The 22,323-nt window shown below is 37.7% G+C and overlaps 3 protein-coding genes and 1 long non-coding RNA gene across 4 annotated transcripts in view; 2 read left to right on the top strand and 2 right to left on the bottom strand.

Annotated features, from left to right (window-relative positions):
- The window catches only part of LOC117303677, a 66,552-nt gene extending 64,806 nt beyond the window's left edge, over positions 1 to 1,746 (bottom strand). Inside the window, exon 1 of the mRNA XM_033787936.1 lies at positions 1,435 to 1,746. The gene's annotated coding sequence lies outside the window, so the exon portion shown is untranslated. The remainder of the gene's footprint in view (positions 1 to 1,434) is intronic.
- Positions 1,747 to 2,626: 880 nt separating this feature from the next.
- LOC117303756 (peptidyl-prolyl cis-trans isomerase-like) lies at positions 2,627 to 7,258 on the bottom strand. The gene is made up of 4 exons (XM_033788082.1): positions 7,058 to 7,258; positions 6,227 to 6,257; positions 5,590 to 5,775; positions 2,627 to 4,633 (listed from the first exon to the last, which is right to left on the bottom strand). Exons 1-4 carry the CDS (start codon positions 7,124 to 7,126, stop codon positions 4,425 to 4,427), a joined length of 495 nt encoding a protein of 164 aa, XP_033643973.1. The 5' UTR covers positions 7,127 to 7,258; the 3' UTR covers positions 2,627 to 4,424.
- A 2,162-nt stretch (positions 7,259 to 9,420) lies between these two features.
- Positions 9,421 to 15,480, top strand: LOC117303753 (peptidyl-prolyl cis-trans isomerase-like). Its single transcript, XM_033788079.1, has 5 exons — positions 9,421 to 9,505; positions 11,332 to 11,435; positions 11,821 to 11,851; positions 12,807 to 12,992; positions 13,634 to 15,480. The coding sequence occupies exons 2-5, from the start codon at positions 11,367 to 11,369 to the stop codon at positions 13,840 to 13,842; spliced, it is 495 nt and encodes a 164-aa protein (XP_033643970.1). The 5' UTR covers positions 9,421 to 9,505; positions 11,332 to 11,366; the 3' UTR covers positions 13,843 to 15,480.
- A 964-nt stretch (positions 15,481 to 16,444) lies between these two features.
- LOC117303620 lies at positions 16,445 to 20,252 on the top strand. The gene is made up of 3 exons (XR_004520522.1): positions 16,445 to 16,765; positions 17,719 to 17,821; positions 20,213 to 20,252. It is a non-coding gene; the product is annotated as an uncharacterized LOC117303620 (long non-coding RNA).
- Positions 20,253 to 22,323: the final 2,071 nt, after the last annotated feature.

A 22,323-nucleotide genomic window follows, 5' to 3' on the forward strand; every position in this document is an offset into this window, starting at 1 on the left:
ATTTTGGTTACATATCTTTAGTTTGAAGTTCCTTACGGAAGGGCACAAGTGTGGGATTCGAACCCACACTCTGCTGCTGACAACACCAGAACTTTGGTCTGGTGAACTACATAGACTGATAGCCACAACACACCATAATGTACAATAAGTGTTTTGGGCAGAGAGTAAGGTTAACAGTCAAAAATCACCATAAATGTATGTCAATGACTAGTTTCCTGCTAATGCTGATAACATTTGATTAGCTCTGGTTTGAATTTTCTGAAAAAAACCGAGAAATCTAGACTTTAGTTGTCTTAAAGGTGCATTTTGGAGCTAAGTAACCCAATCAGCAACCATGCATGCTAACTGTTATCACAAGGCCAAACAACTACATGTCCACATTGTATTCTTTTGTAATAAAAACCAAACAATAGGACAAACGGCATTGCTTTGATAACGGTGCGGGGGAGAAAAAACTACCGCCTCGCAACTTGCAACAATTGTCACACGTGAGAAACCAATTTGAGGCAATTTTACAGCTGTCAAACAATTTAACCGGACTGCTATTTTAAACCTATCTTTTTTTTCTCTTCTTAACAAACAATGCTGGACGATTGGTAGAATTGTGCACATTTGTGAAGCAGTTTGGAAGAAATGTGCACAGGAATGTTATAATACAATGTCAAAAGGGCTTCACTGTCCTGTACTCAAGCATTTTTTTTCTCGGATCTAATTTGCCTCTGTGAGAGTGTGATCTTATTGTTACAATTGAATTAATTCACTGTACAGTGAGTAGGCCTACTCCACCCTTCGTTTTACAATCAAAATTTACAACTGAAAAAAAATCTGTATTAAACACTGATCTTTCAATTCAACAACAACTGGAACTATGTGTACACAAATGCAAACATATCCTATTCCTACATTGTATGTTGCCAAATGTATTGGCCTTGGTGCCCCTTCCTTATTCAAATAATTATTTCCCATAGAGATAGACTTAAAAGATTTTAGAATGGAAGTGCCCTTTGGTTTGCAAAATAATATTTGTCCTCTCATTATACATTTTCTTCCTCATGATCATGGCATGATAGATGTTGATTGAGTCAACCTTTTTTGCAATGTAGGCCTTATTTTATGAAATTATGCTTTCCCTTTCCCCCGTCATGCCCGTCTCACTCTCAGTTTTATAATATTAATAAAAATAATATTCTTAATACTTAAGGCTACCGAATGCTATAAATATATATCCGAATCTTCATTATCCACCCAGTGAGTAACTGGGGCGCTGTACTCCTTTTTTCCAAATTTTGACGCCGAGAATGTCAACATTTCGAAAAAAGTACAGCCGCTGCGCCCCAGTTACTGGCTGGGTAAACATTCACAATTATCAGTCCTTCAAAATCTTGCTTGATGGAATTGTTAAAAAGTACTGAATAAAAAAGCAAGAAAACTTACATGAAAAACGGACCGTGTCGCCAGCGGGATCTGGGCCTGAAATATTGCCACGGCCACCCGTCGATAAATCACTGTCAACTGGTCGCTGTCTAATCGATCACGAACGAGAACCAAAACCGCGCTCCCCCTCTCACACACACCTTCCGACAGTCGATTGAATTTTCGATCCAGGTTTATCCTTCTGCCAATTCTTACAAAGTTCCTTGGGTCACGATGTGGTCAATATCAAACTCTCCAAAAGTAGCAAGTGTAAGGATCAGTGTAAAGCTGGCTACAGGCAGTGGAGTAGCAAAGAAGACCTGACAAGTTGTGAAGAAAGTTGTGCACGTAAAAACAAGACTCGAGTGCAATCTAGTTGTCGTTTTACGTCGTCCGTGAAAAAAGCATGAAATAGCTTGTGAAAATGTTTGGTTTCAACAGAGGGCGCACTCCTCAACCAGATGAGGGGTTCTATTTATACATGCAGTTGCTTTGCTTTTTCGACTTGACCATCTTTTCATGATCTTCCAAATCTTCATGAGCTTCTACACATGAAAGTTCTAGTTGTTTTTACAGAAATTTCTTGAGCTTCCATTTATTTTCATGAGGCCGAAAACCTGCGTTTCACCAAGACATATGATCCTTATTGACTTTTTCAAAAGAAGATACACTTGGATAATTTCGAAAAGACGCACTGGAATCGACAGCTCTGAGACTCTTTTCGAAACCACGTCCTTGGCTTGAGGCTCGTCCGTTCTCTTGTCTGAAGCCGGCCCTGAGCGCGTATACGCAAAGCACGTGCAATGGGAGACTTTCTGGGACGATAGAGGGCAGCAGACTTACCGGGTAAATCCATTGTTCTCAGAATTATGCGCATGTTCAGAACTACGTAAACAATAGACCTTATCGCAAATACCAATGCGCAAGCGCAGACTGTTGAATGAGGTGCATTGTGGGATAGATATGAATCAAATTTGGATACCAGCTAGACCACAATGCACCTAATTCCAAGCTTTACGCGCGCGCCCCAGTATTTGCGAAAAGGTCTATGGAAATTTACCCGGTATGTCTGCTGCCGCCTAGCGTTGGAAAGTCTCCTATTATTGTCAAATCAAAAAATGCTTTAAAAATGTAGCTTCACATACAAACAAACCAAGTGGTTGGATAGCACATTGGGTGTGATAAAGCGCTATACGAAATTGAAAACAATAAGTAGGTAGACTGTGCCATTGTTTATTCACCACACAATTTATTTACCAATAATAAAGAAGCTTTATAAACCACAGAAAACATTGGTGTCCATCCTTAAAGCTACTTTGTGTTACAAGGGCCGTCCAAAGTTTTCAACATTTTCAGTGTCATCCCAAGAAGGGGGTTCGGAGACCATTATGTAGTATTTATAACATAACAGTGGTCCGCTAGCAATCGGAGGAGCAGTCAAAATACACCCCAAGTGGTCTGGCTGGCTAGATTCGTATTGAAAAGCATCCGTATTTAATATAAAACAGACTAGTGAAAAGCCGAAGGACTCGTCAATTGCAAAGCTAACTGGTCCTGCTGGCTGCTAGTCGTTAAAAAAGTTGAGGGTCGAGAGCCGAGTGGCTTATAAGGGTGTGTAAAATGTTGATATTCAAAAAAGTGTATCAATTTGGAAAGAAGTTTTTGAAAAGAGCCACTTCTGGGGATTGGACCAAAATTATCATACTCCCTGCATGACCTGAAAATGTAGAAAGCTTAGAACGCTCTTTAGGTGTTTACGAGTATCCTGAGTATTCATCTAAACATTTGACTGGCAAGCTGCTAAAAAATACATTATAATTTCTTAGGGTATTGCATACCACAATATATGATAAAACTCATACTCCATCCTCAAATAGTTTTAATAACTCTTCTGTGAACCATTGAAACTACACTAGAAAGTCAACCACAATGCCTCCACCGTTTTGTTACTCACTAATAATGCGAGTATTAAAAGTGGTGAACGTTTTCCGTTTTGTTTTCCGTATGTCAAATATTAAACTTTGCATGAATGTTACTGCGCAATTTCTTGCCAATGATGGGTATATTAGATTGCATAAAATGTCGTCAAAACAAATTAAGTGGGGTTTGTAAGACCAAGGTACTCCAAAACAAAAGGTGGCAACAGACTAAGGAAATCCACAAGTCTTCAGAATATGAAACGCCCACTCAGAATGTCTTGAGACCACCCAGCCTCCTTTCATACAATGTCACTAGTAAAGAAACTTTTTTACAAAACTGTATCCCAAGCTCCTGGATTGGGCCCAATAGAAATTACTATAACATACAAAAACTGGATCTAAGAACGATTATTTCAAAACATTAATTTCAAATGGTGATGACATCTCTGCAACGATCTCGTTAGATCGGCTGGAAATTGTGCTGAAGAAACTAAGGCAGAGTTGGATTTCTTGCTAAGAATATTCAATTGGATTACCAAAAACACATCTAGTTATGTTAGCTGGTTATACTCGGATCTGCCATTTTATAAGGAAGTTTACCTATCAGCAACTATGCATAAGATATTATACTGGATTGGTGAGGATAATAACCATCATTGAATAATTTCAATCTGAAAGCTTACTGATTATGAAGTTCATACTAAAACCATTTTTACCTGTGAAATATGTCCCTCTAAAATGAAGTCATGTTCCACGAAAACTGTATTTAAAACGTAAATAAAAAACCAACCCCCAAACAAGGCAACAGCTGATCTCGCTTTCAGCTGTTGTTATAGCATTAATTAAAGACAATGTGTTTGACATGTGCTAAAAATTGTGTACAGTTTTTCCATATTTTCTCCAGACTCACACAATGGATAAAACCCAAATTTGTTATGTCATGTAAATGGTTTCTCACAGAAAACATGAAAACTGTCTGCAACTTTATTGTCAGGTCTACCAATCCTGTATAATACCCTTTAAATTTGGACCCTAATTACTAATAAGTGAAGGAGATAAACAACTGTTTACTTGCACCCCTCTCCTCCAAATCTACAGCTGACCGCAATCCTTGACAACAATTTTTTTGGAGGTTTTACCATCATTAGAGCCGAAGGCTTCAATCTTTTTTACGACATCCATTCCATCTACGACAGAGCCAAACACAACGTGTTTCCCATCCAGCCAATCTGTTTTAGAGGTAGTGATGAAGAACTGAGAGCCGTTTGTGTTCTTTCCGGAGTTAGCCATGGATAAGATTCCTAATAATGATAATCACAAAAATAATAATAATAATAATAGTAATAAATTTATAAAGCGCTTTTACGTGAAATCAAAGAGCTGAACAAGAATAAAAAGAAAATTATGGTGTAGTGAATAAAAAGTGTTTAAAATGCTTCCTAAATATAGCAATAGACGGGAATGCTGTTCCAAAGTCTGGGGGTCAGCTATTGAGAAAGACCTATCGCCAAGGGATTTAGATCTAAAGGAATACTCCTACTGATACACCATTCAAAACCATTCAAAATTCACTAACGTTTGCAACCCCATCGTTTTTGTACACACATGGCAGTACCATTTGAGCAGGGTTGAAGATAAGCTGTACTACCACTCAAAACCATTCAGATGGTTTTGAGCTGTGCATACACTGTACCTGTGTGCATTACCATAGCCGAATGGGTTCAGATGGTCAGCAAGCTGTTTAACAAATCCTGTAGTGTCTATGACATAGTGTATGGTAACCTCGTAGGCCAGGGACAGATTGGTCACCCCCACACCGCCTGGTATCACTCAGTCATGACATCCTTGATGCACCACTTAAAACAATCCTCATAGGATTCTGTACCAGCTGCACCATCATTCAAAACCATTTGGGGAACCAACTGTATGCACAGCTATCAAACCATTCACTTGAATGGTTTCAAATGGTGTATCAACTTGTTACAAAAAGGCATCGATTGTAGGAGGGTTAAGAAGAAGTTAGTCTTTAGACAATCAGAGTTGTTGTAGTACCAGTGCCAGTAGTACAACATGTACAAACAGAATAAACCCATGCACCCAATGGTAGCCTGGAAGGTATGGCGATTGCCGTCGTTGCCAATCGCAATCGTTGCCGTCGTGTCAGGCTGACTCCATGTACTTCCAGGCTTAAAATCTATTAAATTCTAGCAAAACTAGGCGATGAACTTGAAGTGGGTTGGGGTTAACATAGCTTTACCTGGTCCAGTATGAGTCAATGTAAAATTCTCATCTGCAAACTTCTCGCCATAGATACTCTTTCCTCCAGTGCCGTTCCCACGAGTGAAGTCTCCCGCCTGGCACATGAACTCCGGGATAACACGGTGAAACACTGACGCTTTGTATCCAAAGCCCTTCTCCCCGGTGCACAGAGCTCGGAAGTTTTCTGATAAAGATTAAGAAGACACAAGAAAAGTTGGCAGGTGTGCAGTGCAGCAGTATGGCAGGGATGCGACAGGTTGGGAAATAAAAAAACCGAACTATGAGAAAAAAGCGTGAAAGCTTGCAAGTCGAGTGTGAAGCCTGCTTTACATTAATCTTTTGTTTTGAAAGCCCTACTCTCCAATCTGGAATGATATGATTTTTGTTCTTCTTTTTCTTATGAATTTGAGTTAAGAAACAAAAAAATAATAATAATAATAATTATTAGGCCTATTATTTTCTTTCCCATTAAAAAAGGAGAAATCACATCCCTGCTTTGGTGACTTCGCCAAACAGGGGGCAGAACACTCACTGGTGTTGCTTTCCTCATAACTTTGAATCAGCCATTGAAAACAATTCTTATAAAATTCAAAATTAGAAAATGATTGAAACAAGTGATAATAATATTTACTCACCAGCTGTTTTAGGTACAACATCGTTACGGAGCTGAGGATACAAAAAAGGCACTTTTAAATAAAAGATAAATAAAACTTGATTTGTATTTGAAAACTTGACCTGGAAAAAGTCATCTTTGAGTTTGAGAGGGCCAGGCCAGTTTCATTTTGCAAAAGGGACTTCATTGGAAAATCTTAGAGTTTATGATGGGGCACTTAACTTCTGAAGGGGCACCAAGGCCAGGAGTAAGACCCAGGGCAACAGAGAAAATGACCTCTGTGGCTAGTTGTGATAACGTAACCCTCCTCCCAACGGCCGCCGAGGAGGGAGGGTTACGTTATCGCAACTACTCTGTGGCCTACCATGGAGTGCTCCATGGGGCCGGTCGCACTAAATACTGACAACTCACGACCCCTCACGACAACAATTTTTAAATGCACTTTAAATCAACCGTTACACATATGCACAAGAGTCATATGCATCTAATCTAAATCATTTTCAAACTGTTGAAAATTTTGTATTTTTAATTTTAAAAAAAAGTTTTTTTTTTACCCGAATTTCAATTTAGCAACGAACGGTTTATATATCCGCCATCGCCATGTTGTCTTTAAAGTGCATTCAAAAATACCTCAGTTTCGCTATTCCTATTGGTGGAGAGAGCGTCACGTACCTTCGATAATGACCAGTGTATATGACTGGTTGTGAGCGGGACAGTTTCTTCATTTCTATTGGTCAAGAGCAACGGCTGGGATTCGAACCAACGACCTCCGGGTTCAACCCAAAAATCTTTTTAAAATTGAATCCAGATATATACATGAGATAAAGTACATTAATCCACTATTATTATTTACCTCAAAAGTGATCCTTCCCATCTCAGTGCCGTCAGCTGTCATGTCAAAAAAACATCTCTGCCTAGCCATGGTGGAAAAAACTCGTCTAAAAATGGACGCAATTGTGCAAAGAAGTCGGCTTTTATGCCCCCGTTTCACAGGCCAAATGTTGAAGATGAAATGTAAGAAAGAGAGGTCGCATGTGTGTGTGTGCGTGAAAAAAGTCACGTTGTTAACTGGTACCCTCCAAACAAGGGGTTTGTGTGTACAACATTTTTAAGCACCAGCGAAATTTCCAATGGAATTTTTTAGGAGTACCAGTGAACGTTGATAGGAAAGAATCTATGGAATGCCGAAATAGTTTTAAAGGGATATGGTCGATCGTTTTCGATCCTACAAGATGCATGATCATGTTGGTGCTAATTGGAGCGCTATAACATACACGTACTTGTGGAATAGGATTTAAAGACAGTGGACACTATTGGTAATTGTCAAAGACCAGTCTTCTCACTTGGTGTATCTCAACATATACATAAAATAATAAAACTGTGAAAATTTGAGCTCAATCGGTCGTCGAAGTTGCGAGATAATAATGAAAGAAAGAAACACCCTTGTCACACTATAAGTTGTGTGCTTTTAGATTGTTGATTTTGAGACTTTACATTCTAAACTGGATGTCTCGAAATCAAATTCGTGCAAAAATATTTCTTCTCGAAAACTATGTCACTTCAGAGGGAGCCGTTTCTCACAATGTTTTGTACCCATGCCTCTCCCCAGTACTCATTACCAAGTAAAGGTTTATGCTAATAATTAGCTTGAGTAATTACCAATAGTGTCCACTGCCTTTAATATACTTTTTATGCTATTTAATCACAGGTTGTTGACAATTTTCTTAGGCAGGAAATTAAATAAACTTGGAAATCAGGAAAATATAATGTATTATAGATGTTAAATTGGCATCGGGGATAAAGAATATTATTTTTTATTTTTTTTTTAATACTTTTTTTTATAATGCCTGCCCATATACTAGTCTCTTTCAGCCTCAGTACCATGGACAGCATGTTATGTACATGTATACCTTATGTCACTAACCTCTGGTATGGATGTGCAGAAGAAGAAGAAAATGGTTTGCTCCCAAAAGTGATTGTATTGCGCACTCGCTTGTATCGGTGCTTGTATTGGTGTCACGTAGGATGCTTCAGAAAATGTGCACAATGCATATTGACACGATAAAAAAACAAACACTTTTTTTGAGTTAACCCTTAACATATCCAACACAAATTGTTCCACCGCCCCAGTACCCCATACCAACCCTGTGCTCTAACACACTACACAAAAGTATGAACCAAAGTTGGGAAAAGCCCAAGTAGTAGCAGCCATCGATTTCAGCGAACTCTTCCTAACTTAGGATTCATTTGGGACTTTAGGAAGGGTTCAGTTCCGTATCCAAATACGTAGGAAGCATTGAACACATCCTAAATTAGGACTCGAATTAGGATTGATCCAAGCGTTTCGTGAAATCAGCTGGTCAGCATTGCTCACATGGGTAGTTGTTTGGGAATTGGGTATAATTAGCTATTGGTATTATGGTATTATACCCTATAAGCTACACTAACTTAAAAAATTTTTTTTATAAGCTATACCTTAGTGGATGCAGCAGTTTTCCTGTATGAAGCCCAATTATAAACTTCTAGCAGCAGTATTAATTTTTCGATTTAGGCTTAGCTCACTAGGGGGAGCATGAGGAACAGCACATATATTATCTTGTTTTATTGTCTAAAAAGTGTCGCACAGTGTCAAACAAATGAAGACACAACAATATAACTACATTTTATTCTCCAAAATTGGAGGGGGCAAAATTCCCCTAGCCTCAAAGTGAGTGACATCAGATGTTCACGGATAGTTGGGAACCGTAGCTATTCCGAGAATGGGTGGGGTCAGTGTGGAAGGGGTTGTAACGGCCAGCCGACTTCTAATATGAATAAATTATTACTTTGATCATAAATTATTACTTTGCCACGTACTTCATTTTGCTTGCAACTAATAGGAAAATTAGGAAAGGTATCATGTGCCACAATGTTGCTGAAGAAGGAACTTGCAGCGGAAAGTTCTATAAGGGTTTGATAATCATTCTTAAAATTAATGGCATTAAAATTAAGTGGTTTGAAGTACAGCAGCTTTCAATAGTATAAAGCGTTTTGTTGAAAATCATTTCACTTTTGAAGTACTGGGGTTGTATCTAAAAAACGGGAGCAAATTGGATTAGTTGTTAAAAAGGGTAAGATTATTGGCATCTACAACAGTTTGTGCCTCTTTTGCGTTCCATATGTAAACTCCTTTTTTTTAACCGGTCTGGTTCCCAACTCGATACTGTACGGGGGTTGTTTAGATTTAGTCTGGATCAGATCCAGGTGCAGGAAAATCGGTCTCTGGATTTTTCTCTCTAGTCACGGAACAGTTCCGCACAAGGTAGGTCCTCAAAATTTGCGCTAAAGTTGGGCCGAATGGACTGAAAGCGTGATTTTTATGAGTGGATTTAAGTAAGGGAATGATAAAGACTGATTATTTGTAGTTAATAGACTCAATTTATGATTGAAATTAAGCAAACGGGCCAAGTAAAATGTCGGGTATTTTTTGTTTTGTTCAGTCACTTCAACTTCATGCATGGTTGCCCCGGGTGTGTTCTGTTGTAGTATAGTCGGCATGCACTGATGCAGTGTGATGCACTTAGTGGGGTATTTGGCAAACCGCACGTGGTTGTGTTTTTAGCAAATTTTAATTATTCATTCACTGAGCTGGGCTAAAATTCCACATCTAGTCACCACTTTAGCTACCATAATGGATAACTTTCCGCATGGCGCCACCACTTATTCATTCGATATGAAATAATATAGTATCCAATTTATGAGATATCCCTTTTTGTAAAAATGAGTGAAAAAATGTGACGCGCCATACGAAAAGTTAGCCAACAAAAGTCAAAAAGTGTCCAACTCTAAATCATGATGACAAAAAGCCGTTTCCAAGTCTTTTATGAAGTTATGGTGGTCCTGATAAAGTTGTTCTTTAGGAGAGATTTACTAATGTCGCTCTTTTTTATCAAAACAAAAGGAATAATTATAAATATAACATTTAAGTATAATTATATACTAATTTAATCAATATTTCATATTAATAAATACCTTGGACGGTTTCAAGTCTCTGATTGGTCAAAACCCGGTCACGTGTGGGAGTGTTAACGGTGGTATAAAGACCGGCTTTGGAAAATAGCGAATAAGTAGCCACTAAATCAGCCGTTTTTGCCGTTTAATTCGCTAAAAAGGTATTTAAGAATGGGAATAACAGTGTTCATACCCGGTCTTCACTGCGTGGTAATGACCTTGGTTGGTGGCTGGTGCTGTTAACGGACTTCGCCTCCAGCTCGGTCCGTTAACAGCGCCAGCCACCAACCCGGTCATTACCACGCAGTGAAGAACGGGTACTCGCTGTTATTCCCTAATTGAATTAAAAAAGTCAAGTGGTGGCAGTATACAGAAATGTTTCCTTTTTGGAAAAATATATTTTGGGTGGGAGTGGGGGGGGGGGCGGAGTGGGGGAGGGGGGCGGACACGACCAGTCACATCAGATAGAGAGTATTGCATGACAAAATAAGAAAATCTGTAATTTAATTTAACTTCATTAATTTTTTAATTGATCGATATTATTATTGAATTGCTTTTTCTAAATCCAATTTGTGGCGCCTTAGTTTTTTTTGTTTAAGGGAAGTAAAGTTTTTAAGGAAAATGAATGCTGAATTGAAGTTTTTTAACTGCTTTTTAAGGCCTTAAAATTTGTATAGTTCAATTAATTTTTTTTTTATTTGAGCTCTTCAAATGAAATGCAATTATATTTTTTTAAAGTATTGTTTAGGACGATAACTGTTTTCTCCTGTAGCAACTAATTTTTATATATAATGTTGTAAAGGGTTGCATTTAAAGGGTCTTAAAGGTACTGGATACTTTTGGTAGGTACTCAAAATAATTGTTTGCATTAAAACTTACTTGGTAAAGAGCAATAAAGAGCTGTTGATAATGGTATAAATATTGTGAAAAACGGCTCTCTCTGAAGTAACAAAGTTTTTGAGAAGTAACGCTTCTTAGATTCATATTTTGGGGCTAAGACCTGCAATATCTTTTTCCATAACCTCATAACTTCAAAGTGAAATGATTTTCACAATTCTTTGTACTATGGAAAGCTGCTGTACTACGTTTTTATTGTCATTATAAAATGTATACCTTCCCTTTTAATCACTATTTCAGAAGCTGATTTGGTACTTGTTTAGTTTATCGTCATCATGCCAAACCCAAAATGTTTCTTCGATATGAGTGCTGGTGGTAAACCAATTGGTAGAATTGAGTTTGTGGTAAGTACAGGGAAGGGCTTTTGTTTTTAACTAATACAGGGATGAGATTTGTCAGTCTTTTATCTGAATTCAGACTATTTATGTCGGGCTTGTAAACCATTACATGGTGCTATGTGAAGGAAAAAAGGTCTCAAAAACTTAGCTTGGCTGCATGCCTTAAAGAAAAAATACTGAATATTTGAGCATCATGAGTGTCACTGAGTGGTGGATTTGAGCGTTTCAAAGCCACTGGTATCGATAAACTATTAATATTAACGACAGCATAACCCTGCCGTACGCAGTTGACCAACTTTCAGGCAAAACCAGCTGATCTTTTAAATTGAATTCCTTGATAAGTTTTCCCAATTTCCATTTTAAAATATTTTTCACATTTTTTTTTTCACAGGTCTTCGCTGATGTTGTCCCCAGAACTGCAGGTGTGTAAAGAAACGGATCAATTCAAAGATCAGCCATGCGATTCTTCATGGGATCAGCTAGTCTTGGTTCAACACTCTCCTGTTGTGATTTTTTTTTTTTTTTTTTATCCCCTGCCCCAAGAGCCTTTTTGAGGACACACTCTCAGCATAGACCGCTATCATGGGATATCACGATCACATGAAATAATGAGATACCTCCTGTGAAAGCGGTGCTCAGGTGTTGACAACTGTTCTTGGTTGATAGTGCCCTCTATTGGCGACTCTATCAGCGAGGAAAATTGACAGCAGGAGTAGATATTTCAAGAAGAAGAAAAACAACAGGAAGGTCTTGAACCCAGACTACGGATAAGCTGAATTCTTCTGTCTCCTGATATTTTGAACCAAAACTAAACAGTTTGTGACCAAATTAGGTTTTTAGCTGGTCCGACATAGGTTGGCAGCGCAAAGTCAGCAAGTTGTCAAGACAATTTGATTTTTCCCCCAAAAGTGTGATTTTTTCCCCCAACAAATTCCAGCAGAATGGCTTTGTAGAATAGCATTCGACTGGGAAGTTTTGTGATTAAGAAAGTGGTCGATAATAAATTTCAGCGAGGGAAAAAATATCCCCTTGCACGGGATGCAAAAGTTCATACAAACAAGTTGTCTTGCATTCGCAGTGTGGGAGACTTTGCACAGAACATTGTTCAATAAACAAAGGTTCCCTTTACACGATCATTTGGCGCACGTCCTCTTTCAAAACTTCTGTTGGCAGAAGAATTTGTCAGAGGTTCAGACCTCCGTCAAAATGAAGCAAAATTCAAAACGATTTTACAAGGTACCTTGGTCACTACAAACATTGTTTGTCTTTTCACCCGAGGTACATTTTGTCAAATTTGTCATCCATGCTGCAATTTAGCAAGGGTTCCTTGCTATATATATTATATATATATATATATATATATTTTTTTTTAATCAGAGAACTTCCGTGCTCTGTGTACCGGTGAGAAGGGATTTGGCTACAAGGGCTCGTCATTCCACCGAGTGATAAAAAATTTCATGTGCCAGGGGGGCGACTTCACAAACCACAACGGGACTGGAGGAAAGAGCATCTACGGAGCCAAGTTTCAAGACGAGAACTTCACTCTGAAACACACCAAACCTGGTAAGCGGTCTTCTTTTGAAGAGCGGGGGGTGGGGGGGGGTATTGTCTTGCCAGAAGGTCTTGCCTCTGGCATAAAATTTCTTGGCCCAGTTTCTTAGAGCTGTTCAGCAGAAAAAAATTGTAAGCAAGTTTCTTTGCTAGGCTAGACAAATGAGTGGGACACCATTTGCAAAAATAATTTTGATAGATGTAGTTCTTGAAATGTAACCTGGTGCACGGACTCTTTTCCATCACAGACCAAAGGAAGACCTAAATTTGCTATCCCCTTTTGTACATCAAGTTGTTTCCCATGACATGAATCCCTTCTCAATGTCTATGAATATATTTGTAGTATAATTTACCTGTAGAAGTTTCAGCTTCATTAGTTGTCAAAGTTTTTGAGGAAAACTAAAAATCACAGAGCAATGTTTCCAGGCGAGTCACGTAACACTAAAACAATTTTTTCTCACTAAGATGAAAATCATTTTTTTGTGAAATTGTTTCACTCATTTCTCAGCAATTTATATATTTAAAGGGAAGCTTTCTACCATCATTTTCTTTAAAACTTGTCATTGTAATGAAAATCTGTGGACATTTCTGTTTTGTGTTGTACAAAATGTACCCAAACGCTTATTTTTTTTTGCTTTTTTTGTTCTACCTAGGACAACTTTCGATGGCCAATGCTGGGAAAGACACCAACGGCTCACAGTTCTTCATTACAACTGTAAAGACGGCCCACTTGGACAACAAGCACGTTGTCTTTGGCGAAGTTGTCTCTGGAATGGACATCGTCAAAGAGATTGAGGGATATGGCTCTAGCTCTGGGACCACCTCAAAGAAGATCGTAATCGACAATTGTGGCCAGTGTTAGGATGCTCCGCTTCGCACCCGAGAATTAGCGGTCGTTGTTTTGAATAGCAAGATCGTATCAATAAATTCGTAGCATGAAGTAGTGAAATGAAAATCCCTGGTAGTATCATGTGGAAGTTGTTCTTAAATCTTAGTGTTTTTGTTTTTTTGTGTGGTTAAACCGTCATAGTTAATTGATCTGTCCCCAAAACAGGAAGAGTATTAACAAAAATAAAAATTAGTCTGTCTCAAAGAAATTTTATTTTTTTTAGGTTTAGTTGCTCTTAGGAGCAACCCTAAATTAAGTTATAGAATTAACGAATATGATTTCTATTAGCTGTCTTCGTTTAATATTTTCAAATTTATCGTGGAAGTTAACTTGACACTGAAAACATTTTGACTGATTTCTTTGTTGATAAACAAAGGTAAGCTAGATAAGCGACCTATCTGCTAGTCTGCTAATGAAAAGACCAGAGCATTATGTTTCAACAAATATAGTTATGGGTCAAATTCTTATTCCCCCCACATGAAAACAAGGACACACAATCTGCATCCCTGTACATGTAGAGTTTTCTGTGCAATGGTTCTAGCACTTCTTGAAGAAGTGGCCGGAAGAATTTAATAGTTGCCCTCTGTTAAAGGTTTAACAAAGGATTTAATATCAAGTTTTTTTTATATGCAAGTAGAGTTGTTAACAATCTCTGAATGTAATTCAACTTAATCTAAATCGTGTCGCCCCAAATTAGGATCATTTCATAAATGATTCGTTATACTGTCTTTATACAAGTTAAGCACCTATTTTCGTTTCCATGCAAAACTTTTGTATTGGTTTGTTTTTATACATGTATTGTGAAACGGCTTAAATATCGGAACAGACTGTGCAAGTCTTTTAGTGCAGTGGACATTGGCTTCCCACGTAAATAACTTTTTTTTAAACTGTGATTTCACAGGATTTTGTTCAAAATCTTGGTGAACAGTCGGTTAATTGCAACATCTAAAAAAAGTTTTTGTAGAATAACCACAAAATTACCATTTGGTTTTCAGGAATGTTCACATTCTTCAAACCAAATCAAGGAGGAGCTGTCAACTCTCCCTGATTATGCAGAAAGTTCCCTGGAAATAAACCAATCTTTCCACGTCTCTCTGATGAACAAATTCCTTGAAGATTCTTCCTGAAAACCTGGATATTATGTTAGATAGAGTTCTAAATATCTCTCCAATTGTTGTACAAAATCTTACCGATTGAAAGATGCAGTTTAAAAAGTTTGGTTGATATAACCTAAAGACATGCACAGTCTATTATCACCAGTATCTGTTCGCCTTGTCCCACCCTTGTTTGAATGACCATTGTAGTTATGCATATTGGGCTTCATCCATACAGGAAAACTGTTGCATACCCAAGTGTAGCTTACACCTAAGTGTAGATTTTACCCAAGTAACTACACCTGTGTGCTATGCTACTCATGATTCTACACTTGAGCTGTGGACCTATTTTTACTTGGGCCTTTCCCAACTTGGGTTCATACTCTAATACTTTTGCATAAAAATAGGTTGTTGGAGCACAGTGTTGGTATGGGTTTTGGGCAGTGGAACAATTTGTGTTGGATATATACATGTGATGCGAAGAAATAAATCAAACCATGAAGTTTGTAAAGATGAAGGAACTTGTTGCTCCCCTTTTGTGTTGTTACTTGAATTTTCTGTATTTTTATTGGTTTGATTGTAAAACGTTTGTGATGTCTGTGACATGGAAGGCGTTTTACTTGTAATCAATATTATTAAATCTTATGGGATATTTTTGGAGCTGTCATACTCGCTGTAGCTAATTTGACCGGAAAATGTTATTCTTCATACAAGTGTATTATTGATACGTGAGACAAAAAAAGGGTTGAGGGGTAAATATAACAAGGATGGGAATAACTCTGAAACTGGAATAGCTCTGACAGGAGCTTAGAAATGACTTGTGCACATAGCTTGCAATAGAATGAGTTGCTTGCACTATGCTGGGACTGACCCAAATTGCCATTCTTGGGGAACTAGGACCCCAGGCAGGTAGGCTGTGCAGAGCCAGCCCCAAGATGGAAGGCACTTAGCGACATCCACTGCTCTTTGACGTTGGGCCAGGGCTGGTTATCAAACAACTTAGGTAATTAGTATCTGAAAAATGTATCAAAATATGATAAGCTCGGGAGGGGGGGGGGGCTTCCATTCACTGGTGGGACGGGTAAACTTCACAACTATTTCTTCCCCACACATTTTTTCCCAAAGTATTCCAACGTTCCAAACATTAAATTCCATATTGATGAATTTTATTTGTATTTTAAAATTGAAAACACATTGACTTGCCTAGCCTAGATGAACTATGATATTCGAATATGAATATTCATAAGCAGTGAATATCATCAAAGTAGTCACGGGGTGGCTTGCGGGTTTTAATTAGACTGGTCCCCTGTCTTTATCATACACGAGTGTGCTAGTGTGACGTCGGGTGTTTAGGCTACATTGGTCGCGGGAGACTCTCAGGCCGTGTCCGAAACGGCGACTTCGGCTACAGCTACGGCTAGATCGCGCGCGTCTGCCTATCTTCAACCCTGGTAGGTAGACGCGCTGATCTAGACGTAGCTGTAGCCGAAGTCGTCGTTTCGGACACGACCTGTCAATCCGCCAACAGAGGACGCGATTCCTATTTTAATACCTAGTCAGATACCCTAAACCAAATTCAACGCTGAATTTTCGGATGAAGTCCAGCTTGATAAATCACGTGCCGGCCCATCCAGAATTAGAAACGCATGCTGGATTAGAATTTCTCAAAAACATGGACGGAGAGGAGTCATTTGCTTCTTCAAGAGAATTTTGCCCGCAATTTGGCTCCATTTTACCGTTTCCTGAAAAAGGAACGGTAGTTATGAAATGCAAGACGTGTCCTCACAAAGTAAATGCAAAAAGTAAGTTTAGAATTAATGTATTTCTTGTGGAAACCGGAGCTTGTAAAGTTGTGTGCGATGGCCCCCTGGACTTGTGGGTTATTTTATTAAATGGGTAGGCGGGGTCGGGACGTATCTAGGGGGGGGGTGGGGCTGATGCATGATCGCAACATACTTTGAATATTATATTAAATACATTAATGCAAATTCAGCTCAATGACTTTGACTCTGATGATGTAAATGACATGTGACTGATAATTTGTAGTTTACAAAAAAGTTGAATATTTTTTTAGTATAAAAAACATTTATAAATAAAATAGTAGACATAGTTTTCAATATTAATTTTGTAATTTACATTATAATCGGCCTACTAACTACTACTAGGCCTGTCTGTAAGATTAATGATTGCCTTTTATATCATCCTTTGTAATGATTGCATCCCGGTGGCTCATCCTCTGTTGTTTAGTCATGTTATAATTTATAAAAATATATATACAAAATAAATAAAATTATCTTTTTTAATTGTGGTAAAAAAAACTAAAAGAAATACCCTTGGTACAACCACTTTTTCATTCGATATGAAATATTATAGTATCTAATTTACCTCAATGAGATATCCCTTTGTTTGTAAAAATGAGTGAAAAACTGATGGCGCCATACGGAAAGTTATCCCCATTGACTAACTTTTTTGGAAATGAATCAGAATGTTTCCGATTTTCAAATCTTATGATGAGGCATGGTCTGTGCTGTGCAACCTGCCGGTGCCGGGCACTCATGATTTCAAAATCGACCAACACAAGTTAAAATAACCTTCCTTTCATTCACAGATTTTCAACAAAATGTAACACCTTGTGTAAAGTTGTGTTTAATAATATTATCAGTGAATTTTTTGTGACCGCATATACCACTATCATTAGCACAGACAGACAGCATATTTTTGAATGAAAAGTCACTTTTTGTCTTCCTCATTACAGCTGCATTACATGGTGTGGTCTATCATTCATACCTGTGTCTCAACTCTCGCAAGAATGTTGAAGGTCGTTACAAGGTTACAGCCAGAAAGACCTAGGACCACTGGTGAGTGAAACACTGGAGTTTTAGGCCAAGTTAAAAAAAGAAACATGTTTTTAGTGTCCCCGCCAGCTTCCTTTTTACATGCCGCCTCCTTTTGAATTTTTTACATTTTTTTAAATGTTTTTTTTTTATGCACATTAAAAAAAAAATTACGCACATTTTTTTTAAAGGGTAGTTTTAAACGTTATCAGCTAAAACAATCTGAATGTCTTGACCAATACGTTTCATTAATGTATTCACAATGGATATTTGACATTTTAAAAAGAATGGTGGCCATCTTGAAATAAAAAATAAAAAGCCCCTCCTCCTTCCCTTTTTTTGAGAAACCCGGATGCTAAACATGTTTCTTTTTTTACTCGGCCTTATCTTAGGAAATGTCCAAATTGTTTAGGTTTATATCTTGATGTTTACATACAGAAATGCTTGTATTTTATGTTGTTTATTTGTCTATACTACAACCACCAAAACATTTTGTTTGTATTTTTTTCTTTCAGAGGTTTCATTATTTATATTTAACTGTGCATTAATAAAAAAAAGATGTACAAATAAAATCTGTGAAAAGGGTTCACCACCCACAGCGAAACCTCTGGCAATTTCTAAAATTGGTTTATAAAAAAGATGCACAATAGATTAAATTTATTCAGTAATTTATTTAATATGGTTTCTTTTGAAGAATATAACCCCCAAAATATTTAGGATTACCGTTTTATTTTATTTCATTTCAGGAAAGAAACAAAAACAAATCAGTGTAAAGTGTTTGCTACCTGTAGGGGAACCTCTGGTCAATATTATGAAATTGTTTGAAAGATAAATGCACAATTTTGGTTTTGAATAAAAGGGGGTTTACTAGAAATTTGGGGTTGCTTTTTTTTTCAAAATTTACGAAATGCATTTCGTAAATTTTGAAAAAAAAAGCAACCCCAAATTTCTTTGTTTGTACTTGTTATTTCATTTCAGAGGTTTTATCCCTCTGAAAAAAGCAAAAATCAGTGATAAAGGTTTGCCAACCATAGGGAAAGCTCTGGCCAATGTTTTAACTGCGTTTAATTGAAAAATGTACCAGCACTTCATTTTAACTGGCAATTTTTTTTATAATTTGGTAATGTGTGAAAATTACCCTCCCCCTCCCCAAATATTTGGCTAGAAATAGTTTTGTTTTATTTCAGAGGTTTTATAAACACTGAAGAGCAAACTTCAGTGATATGGGCTGCCACCCATAGGGAAACCTCTGGCCAATTTTTTAACTGTTAATTGAAATTTTTGCCACTTCATATTTATTAGGTAATTTATCAGTTGATAAGTTTTGAAAAACAAGTTCAGTGACAAAGGGTTCGCCACCCGTGTGGAAACCCCTGGCCAATTTTTGAACTGTGTTTGATTGAAAATTGCGCCACTTCAAATTAAAAGTTGACATTTGGTAAATTTTGAAAAATAACGTAAGCCCCACAATATTTTGATATACGAATAGGTTTGTTTCGTTTCAGAGGTTTTATATTTTACCTGTGGAAAAAAATCGGTGACAAAGGGTTCGCCACCCGTAAGGAAACCCCTGGCCAATTTTTTAACTGTGTGTGATTGAAAATTGCGCCACTTCAAATTCAAAGTTGACATTTGGTAAATTTTGAAAAATAACGTAAGCCCCCACAATATTTTGATATACGAATAGGTTTGTTTCGTTTCAGAGGTTTTATATTTTACCTGTGGAAAAAAATCGGTGACAAAGGGTTCGCCACCCGTAAGGAAACCTATGGCCAATTTTTTAACTGTGTTTGATTGAAAATTGCGCCACTTCAAATTCAAAGTTGACATTTGGTAAATTTTGAAAACTAACGTAAGCCGCCCAAATATTTTGATATACGAATAGGTTTGTTTCGTTTCAGAGGTTTTATATTTTACCTGTGGAAAAAATCGGTGACAAAGGGTTCGCCACCCGTAAGGAAACCCCTGGCCAATGTTTTAACTGTGTTTGATTGAAAATTGCGCCACTTCAAATTAAGTTGACATTTGGTAAATTTTGAAAAATAACGTAAGCCCCCAAATATTTTGATATACGAATAGGTTTGTTTCGTTTCAGAGGTTTTATATTTTACAAAATCGGTGACAAAGGGTTCGCCACCCATAAGGAAACCCCTGGCCAATTTTTTTGAAATGTTTGGGAAAAAGCAAACCTTATTTGTTGATGTATCGAAATCTTTACCTCGGATGGATTCATTGCTACTGTGACAGTGTTTTGCTTCTTTCTGTTTTCTCAGCAAGTAGAACCAGTAGACCTATTTTGCTGAAACTTTCACAGTTTTACTTCATCTTAGGCGCTTTATCACAAATTTGTTTTTTCAATGCTTGGTTATTTTTCATCACTTCTTAATTTCATTTTTGTATCTGGTCTGGTTTCAGATTGACAGGGCATGTGCCAAGTGCGATCACGATGGACTTCATTTCCACACCAGGCAAACACGATCAGCTGATGAAGGACAAACCGGCTTCTATTTCTGCCCATCATGCAAGTAAGTTAATCACTACTTACGCCTGGTTCCTTTTTCCTGCATATGAAAAGTAAATTTTTGCGACACAGCCCTGTTTTCTTAGGGAATGTTTCGAAGGGGTTGAACACAGTTCAAAATTTGCTTCGCATTCGCAGGAAGTATGAACCGGGCTTTAGGCTTGTAGACCCTTATAGGTTTAACATACAGTTTCCATAGATTGCACAGGGGTTAGTAGGTACCTGTGAGGGCAGAGATGGTTCTTGTGATTGATTTAGCTTGGTCACTACATATTTGGCTGCACAGGGAGCTGAGTTGGTTTGATGAATGAAATAAATGGCCTAGTGATCAGGGGTAACACTGTTGAAGAGCCACGAGCGTCACTGAATTACGGATTTCAGTGCTACATGAGGATTAGTACAAGCAGAAATTCACTGTTTACATGACATGTGTGTAAAGCACAATATGGTTACATGTGTAGCATTCAGCAAAACAGAAACAAACAAAACATGCAATTGGATCATGAAGGATCTGCGGTGGACTTCACAAAGAGTTAAGACTAGTCTTATCTCGAGTTAAGACAAGTTACTCGTCTAACTTAGGACTAGCATTAAGTTTGTCCTAAGTTAGGACCAGTCCTAACTCTTTGTGAAATTGACCCCAGGATGGTTAGGGTCAAAGGTTCATTTGTTATGTAAAAGTAATTTTTGATTTTTTTTTTTTGATTTACAGGCATCAAGAGATTGAGTACTCCTGAAGAGAATCAACATCTTTGGATCGGTATACACTGAGAGGAACTCAAGGCAATAGCTCACTGGAACAAGGAGATGAAATCGACGACGGCGACAACAAAGACGACCACCTGATGCCAGAGAGATGTCTTACTGATGAGGAGGCCGTGGTTTTAACTGTGTTTATTAATTGAAAAATGCGCCATTTCAAATTAGGTGATTTATCATTTGGTAAGTTTTGCACAAGTCCCCAAATATTTGGTTTTATATATTTAACTCTGAAAACAGAAGAGCAAAAATTCAGTGACAAAGGGTTCGCCACCCGTAGGGAAACCCCTGGACAATTTTTTAACTGTGTTTGATTGAAAATTGAGCGACTTCAAACTTGAAGTTGACATTTGGTAAATTTTTAAAAATAATGTACGCCCCCAAAATATTTTGATGTACAAATAGGCTCGTTTTATTTCAGAGGTTTTATATTTTACCTGTGAAAACAGAGGAGCAAAAATCAGTGACAAAGGGTTCGCCACCCGTAAGGAAACCCCTGGCCATTTTTTTTTTAAATGTACGGAAAAACCAAACGTAATTTGTTGATGTATCAAAATCTTTACCTCGGAGGGATTCATCGCTACTGTGACAAGGTTTTGCTTCTTTCTGTTTTTTCAGCAAGTAGAACCAGTAGACCTTTTTTTTGCTGAAACTTTCAAAGTTTTATTTCATCTTTCTATATTTTGTCCATTAATCATTGACAAAAAACAACAACTTATGGCCCAACCTTTTAGGCGTATTATCACACTTTTGTTTTTTTCAGTGCTTGGTTATTTTTCAACCACTTCTTAATTTCATTTTTGTATCTGGTCTGGTTTCAGATTGACAGGGCATGTGCCAAGTGCGGTCACGATGGACTTCATTTCCACACCAGACAAACACAATCAGCTGATGAAGGACAAACCGTCTTCTATTTCTGCCCATCATGCAAGTAAGTTAATCACTACTTACGCCTGGTTCCTTTTTTCTGCATATGAAAAGTAAATTTTTGCGACACAGCCCTGTTTTCTTAGGGAATGTTTCGAAGGGGTTGAACACAGTTCAAAATTTGCTTCGCATTCGCAGGAAGTATGAACCGGGCTTTAGGCTTGTAGACCCTTATAGGTTTAACATACAGTTTCCATAGATTGCACAGGGGTTAGTAGGTACCTGTGAGGGCAGAGATGGTTCTTGTGATTGATTTAGCTTGGTCACTACATATTTGGCTGCACAGGGAGCTGAGTTGGTTTGATGAATGAAATAAATG

Source organism: Asterias rubens, chromosome 20, assembly GCF_902459465.1.
Source record: "Asterias rubens chromosome 20, eAstRub1.3, whole genome shotgun sequence".
Classification (NCBI taxonomy): Eukaryota; Metazoa; Echinodermata; class Asteroidea; order Forcipulatida; family Asteriidae; genus Asterias; species Asterias rubens.

What these genes read in the sequence shown, in the direction of transcription:
- LOC117303756 (XM_033788082.1), bottom strand. Translation starts at nt 7,126, where the DNA reads ATGGCTAGGCAGAGATGTTTTTTTGACATGACAGCTGACGGCACTGAG. An exon ending in TGGGAAGGATCACTTTTGAG is followed by an intron (nt 6,258 to 7,057) that starts GTAAATAATAAT and finishes TTGTATCCTCAG; the next exon opens with CTCCGTAACGATGTTGTACC. An exon ending in ATTGACTCATACTGGACCAG is followed by an intron (nt 4,634 to 5,589) that starts GTAAAGCTATGT and finishes TATCATTATTAG; the next exon opens with GAATCTTATCCATGGCTAAC.
- LOC117303753 (XM_033788079.1), top strand. Translation starts at nt 11,367, where the DNA reads ATGCCAAACCCAAAATGTTTCTTCGATATGAGTGCTGGTGGTAAACCA. An exon ending in TTGGTAGAATTGAGTTTGTG is followed by an intron (nt 11,436 to 11,820) that starts GTAAGTACAGGG and finishes TTTTTTTCACAG; the next exon opens with GTCTTCGCTGATGTTGTCCC. An exon ending in TCTGAAACACACCAAACCTG is followed by an intron (nt 12,993 to 13,633) that starts GTAAGCGGTCTT and finishes TGTTCTACCTAG; the next exon opens with GACAACTTTCGATGGCCAAT.